Source organism: Meles meles, chromosome 2 (genome assembly GCF_922984935.1).
Source record: "Meles meles chromosome 2, mMelMel3.1 paternal haplotype, whole genome shotgun sequence".
NCBI classification, from domain to species: Eukaryota; Metazoa; Chordata; class Mammalia; order Carnivora; family Mustelidae; genus Meles; species Meles meles.
In genome coordinates this window covers 97,699,068-97,705,067 of record NC_060067.1, presented here as the reverse complement: position 1 = coordinate 97,705,067, position 6,000 = coordinate 97,699,068, and the positions used below count along the sequence as shown (strand labels likewise).

At 36.6% G+C, this 6,000-nt stretch overlaps 1 protein-coding gene across 19 annotated transcripts in view; it reads right to left on the bottom strand.

Annotated features, from left to right (window-relative positions):
- Positions 1-221: 221 nt before the first annotated feature.
- CAMK2D (calcium/calmodulin dependent protein kinase II delta) overlaps positions 222-6,000 on the bottom strand; it is a 321,617-nt gene continuing 315,838 nt past the window's right edge. For 10 of the 19 annotated variants that reach the window (XM_045991861.1, XM_045991896.1, XM_045991954.1 and 7 more), the window contains 3 exons: positions 4,868-5,096; positions 3,304-3,399; positions 222-2,171 (listed from right to left, as the gene is read on the bottom strand). In XM_045991861.1, coding sequence (XP_045847817.1) covers positions 3,333-3,399; positions 4,868-5,096 — 296 coding nt within the window. In that variant the 3' untranslated portion in view covers positions 222-2,171; positions 3,304-3,332. Of the gene's footprint in view, positions 2,172-3,303; positions 3,400-4,823; positions 5,097-6,000 lie in introns of all 19 variants that reach the window. The other 9 variants (XM_045991913.1, XM_045991972.1, XM_045991990.1 and 6 more) reach the window with 2 other exon arrangements.

Here is a 6,000-nt window from a genome sequence, read left to right as displayed (position 1 = left end):
TATTTAGAAATTTTAGGACTCATGTTTTTAACTATTTTGTTCTCAGAAAAATTTTCCCAGCAGAGTTTATTTTGTGCATATAGTAAACTGCCTTTATCTTTACATCAAAGGTAAACTGTTATGAACTAATGAGACCATAGCAGGACACGTTGCTGTTGGCCCTGGCCAGAATCATGCATGCATATAGTATCTATTCTCAAGAAAAAAAGATGAACACATTGTCAGCAGAAATCACAAATTTATTAACTCTTAAATATATCAATCAGTCATTTACCATTATGGCAAGAAATATATACAGTGTCCCATGGTAAACTGCAGTGTTTCAAAATGATAGAAGATAATAAATGTGTAATTCAGTTGTGGTGGAGAGAGCAAATCACAATTTCCTCACATCTTAGTGGGAAGACAAACTTGATCTACGGTAATACTTCAACACCACATGCTAAGTTAAAAGTGTGAAAAAAAAAACCACTCTATACCTATTATTTTTAAAATACATGTATGCCACGTATAGCCAGTTCACAAAAAGGTAAAAGAAATCAAAATGGGAAAAACGAGGCCATTACTTTTTCACAGATCTCATTGGCAGGTTAACATGGCTCAATACATTTACTGTATATATTTATTTTAAATATATATTTTTAAATCGTGTAATTATCAGAAAAGCTTCAATCCATCTACCATACATCCACTACAACAATATCTAAGGTGATTAGTCAACACAGAAAGGTGAAATGAGAGAAAGAGGGAGGGTTGTTTAGTTTTTTGCTTCTGCTTTAAAAATAGGATTCTGAAGATTGTGAATTACTATTATTAAAATAACGCTGATGAAGATACCATGCACTATAAAGCATTTCAGGGAAGAGAAACAGCCTTACAGGAGTTGAATAAACAAAGGAAAAATGAGAAGCACAAAGAAAATCTGGGCATTTCCCTTTTCTTTTTAAACAGGAAAATCCGAACTCCTCAGAGGGAGATAATGTTACTGACACAAGAGAGAAGCTAAGAGAGCACAAGCCACAGAGATCAAGTTCTAAACACTTATGAGAATGGAAATCACTCGCCGGCCTCTCTGACTTTAGAAAACTAGCCGGGCTGGTGGAGCAGGAGGGGCCCCTCCCACCAGGCAGAACTAAGTGTGTGTACAGGAAACCCTGATGCACTACAACCTGGTATTTTTCTTGCCAGTCCCCCCAGCTGGTGGGACACTAGGAACCTCACTGTTTTTGCCTGAAATTTAAGCAATTCTAATACCACTGACCTAGGATCCCTATGTCCAAACTAGAGCCGAAGCAGAATAAGAAGCCTTTAAAATCTTGACATTTTTGTGGGTCTGGAAGATGATCAAAAGTGCTAGTTTAGTTACCTCCATGATGCAAATTTCACTTTCCTTTCTGTCTTGTAGTGTGTGAGAAAAGACAGAATAGGATGGAGAAAAAGCAAACAGCAACGAGTAAGAGCAAATGGAGAAAAGAGAGCACATATTTGTGAGAAAGGAACACGAAACTCAGTGAATTCACCAAAAGTGTAAATATATCTTAAAGCGATCACTCATAAATAATGTGAATTTTTCCAGTTTACAGTTTGACCAAAAACAACATGACTTTAGATGGTAGCAAACCAACTGATTCTCATTTCCACATTCATGAGTGATTTTACCCACCTATCAACCTACTTTGTTAGATAGCAATTTCAACCAGGATCACACCACAAAACCAAAGGTATATATATATATATTTTTGTTTGTTTGTTTGCTTTTTGTTAAATAAGCCCAAAACTGATTAACAGCAAAGAGTTTTAAAAATTTACAGTTCTCTTACAAATTGTCATTCAGAGAATAATTTTGAAGTCTGTTGTATCTTGGCATAAACAGAAACTTGATGAGTAGGTTGTACTTGGAATATTGTGGAATTTTTTTGTTTTGTCTGACCTCCCCCTATTGTTTGCCAACAGTAATTGAAGTTTGCATGGAACATCCCCACAGTGCAAGTGTAAACAATGTATGGGAAGGAATATATGACAAGATGGTGCATCACATATGCATTACACGTAGGACCTTCACAACTTCATGCACTCAGAAACATGCATGAAGAGGAGGAGAGGACAGCCCAGGGTTACCATCCAGGTGCCTTGAGAACAGAGAATGCAGAAGTGGCACTGTTGATATTTAGCTGAAAGAAAGGGGGGGGGAGTGAGAAATAAGTTATATTGTTTTACAAAATACTGTCAAATTATTTTGCCAAAGATGTGACCAGGCTACAGTTTTGTAACTCAGTTAAATTAATAGATCAAAAATACAACTGTATAAAAGATCTTTGCTTGTGATCATTAAAAGATGAAATACACAATGTTAAACAGAGACAATATTAAAATAGGAAACAATATTAGTTATCTATCAACTTGCCCACACAGAGCTAAGCTGAAAATAGAAACAGGAACCCAGGCTTCAATCACGTTATTGAACTTAAATATGCATTGTAAGCTTTTGTCATTTTCCTTAGACTCCTTGGGAAGTTAAACCTAGAAGTCCATTTAATGAGGAATACAGCCTCAAAAGCAGGGAAAACATATTATTATTTAATTGGAGGTCTTTTTCTGTTTTTTAATCCAACAGCAGGGAGCACTATTTCTTAAAAGCTCTGACAAGGTTCAGTGCTTTCAGTGAAGGAGATATTCACAATATTAGCAAACATATCTGAATCCTAATCCAAGTTAAGAAACAAATCTTAAAAAACAACACAGGCATGAATTTAATTACAGTCAACTTTCAATTATCCTCTGGAATTACCCAAGATGTAAGTTTTAAATTTCAGCTTGACTTCCTCTTGTGGCCTGTCTTCATAGTCAAATACCATTATAGTCAGTCAGGCACAGCAAATTAATTTATATAATAACCTTAGCCCAGTGTGTAACACAAATGACTACCTCTAGAAAAAAAGGAGACCAAAAAAATCCTAGAGCTTGACTTATATTAGGTCTGGATAATTGAGAGTTGTCTGATTTGACCCAGACTGGACTTCCGATGAGGAACTCCAGGATATCCAAAAATGCCAAAATCCATATGCTGAAGGGAGGCTCTTCTCAGCACTTAATAACTTTAAAACAAGGGTTATGCTATAAAATGAGGCCGAACATCAGACTCAAGAGCTCATGCAAAAATCCTTTAAGTTTTCAAAGACCTTTTATATTTTCCATCAAATATAATGCAAAAGAAAATATCCTTAAAGGCAAGAAAAAACAGCCATGCAGCTTTTTAGTCATTAGCTCCATTCACAACGTATCACGGAGCAGGATGTTACTTACAAGACCCGTATGTGAATGGTTTTCAGGCCTTAGATGTTTTGCCACAAAGAGGTGCTTCCTGAGAAGTTTTCTTTCCCATTTGGAATACAAGATGGCCTATTAAGAGAAGCCCCATTTAAGCCACCTGGCATAAAATGAAGTTTTCTTAAATAGGCTCTATCCCATAAATACTTCAGGGAATTGCAGAAAAACCTAACCCTATAGTACTGTATGAATATAATCCCTTCCATATTAACTAGCAATTAGTGCTGTACCTCTTTGGGGTAAAAAACGCACAAACATGGGTGTCTTCATTATTATATTCCTTTTGTCGTTCTCTTAATATGCTGGAATTCATTCTAAAAATAATAGCTATCTTTTTTCCCTTGGTCTACTTTTTACAAATCCAACAGTGATATGTAATTATTAAGGCTATAGAGAAGGCCTTTGAAAACCACTGTGGTATGTTATTAAACTAAGAAATTTTGATAGGTTCTTTGGAGTTGAATGGCTGTTTGTATAAATTTGACTCTCCCATCCCACTCCCCCCCAACCCCCCAAATATTACAGATGATTCTGGTGAGAGAATTTGGAATGAGATCAGCAGTGCGCCGAACTTCTGAGTCTAAATTCCCCTTCTTGTTTTCATCTCATTCCTTCACTTATGCAACTTTATTTCCTTTTAATATTCCCCTTTACACCAGTTGGAGCCAATCTTCCTTACCTATACTCCTCTACCATATGAAACTAACATCCTGACATTGTTGTATCTTTCTGATATTCCTTGTATCTTCCTGATATTCCTTTCTGATAATCCTACCATTTATTTGTTCCAGGTCTCCAAATGCCACTTGGAATGCTGGACAAGGTCTTAAGTGATATCTTCTACACAAGGTATACTTCCAAACTGTTATTAACAGTTTGCTACATTGGTCATTCATTCCATTCTACTCTGAAATTGTGAACCTCATAATTTTTCTTTGGTATCAGTGATAACTTGCTTTCTAAACTAGAATTTAAGTTTTTTTCTAAACTAGAATATAACTTTTACCTTGTGTTTTATCTGGTACAAGTTAAGCACCTAGGAGATGTATAATAAGTATTCATCCAATTACTGACTGAAAGAGCAGACATAACGTTAGTCTGAGGTAGAGTGGCATAGGGAGGAAGACCCTGAGGTACCTGCTACTTGTATTTTAAATGTTATGTTTATAAATTTCTTCTAATATCCATAACTGAGCCCAGTAGATAATCTATAAAGTTCCTGACACAATATTGGCCACTTCAGAAACTCTTCACCTTCCTCTGCCAATTGTGACGATGAAGTCACAGTTTGCCTCATTACATGATTTAACAAAAATCAGCTTGCTAGGGTATCCTCCAGTTTCTACTGTGTGTGTTTCAACACAAAAACAGCTGGTCTAATCTATCTACAGTTACAATCTGTTTTTCCTTGAGTGTTCCCACCTACGTAACTGACTGCTAGCATTAAATAACATATATCATGTTATCAACAATGGAATAAGTAAAAAAACGCTGACCATGGGTATATTAACAAAGAAGCTGACAGTCTGGAAATATTTACTTGATGGGTACTGTTGGCGACCCAGAGCGATGAAAATGAACATTCTGCCACTTTCCATCCCGGCGATGCCACACACGCGTCTCTTCTGACTGCATTGTCTTTGGCATTCCGCTGCCATCCATGTACTGTGTGAGCCTAATGTATGCTATGCAGGCAGCATCATCACCTACCAGGTGTACATGGGGGTTCAGGATAATTGTGTGGATTGGTTTATTGCTTTTGGACAAAGCTGAAAGAGAAAACATGAAAAACAGAACTTAGTTTCTGCATAAAGTAAATCAAAACCAGTACCTTCACCTGGGGCTAGTGTACACAACGCTATTCATTCATTCATTCAACTGTGAATTGTTTGCACTAACTGAGTCCCTGGCAAAGTATAAAGGAAAAGAGAAAAAGCAAAAGTAGATAGTCATTATTTTCTGTGTTTCCCTTTATGGAGAATTTAAATGGCACTTTGGAAACTTTGGTGGGAGATGTATTTATTTACAATGGGAAGTGGTTAGAAACCGAAGCCATGATACAAAAACAGAGGGAGAAGTCCTGGCCCAGATGCAGGGAGCAGGTGACAGGATGTTCTATGGTCTTGTTCGTTTTTGTTAGTTGGTGAAGTACATGGAACAGGGGAAATAGAACAAGTATCAAATATGCAGATAATGGTTTCCAAAACAAAACAAGAAAAAACTGGCCATAGCATCAATTTGTTTTCCTATTTCATCCTGTGACTCCTTTACTTCATAAAGTCCATTCCATAATAGTCCAGTGGTGGTCATCCATTGAAAATCCAAATTTGGCTATTGGTCATCTAACCTGGTTCTGATTCTTTAGTTCAATCTTTGATTAGGCAGCCCTCTGCAGGTCCTAGCCTTTGGTGTTTTGACAATAGCTACACATTCTAATTACTCAGTGATCAAGAGATGTGAAGATTTAGTGCAAATGATGATTGATATCATTCTTTTAGATCACTACCACAGCCTGAACTGTTGTTACCTGCTGTCCAAACCTGCTTCCTATTCTCAGAAGAGATCTGAGTCAACTCCTCAGTGCCACAATCATATACAGAATACCTCACTATGAAGAATATGCATGTATGGTAAATAATGATACATAGTTTGTGTTGAAGTAAGTTAAATATT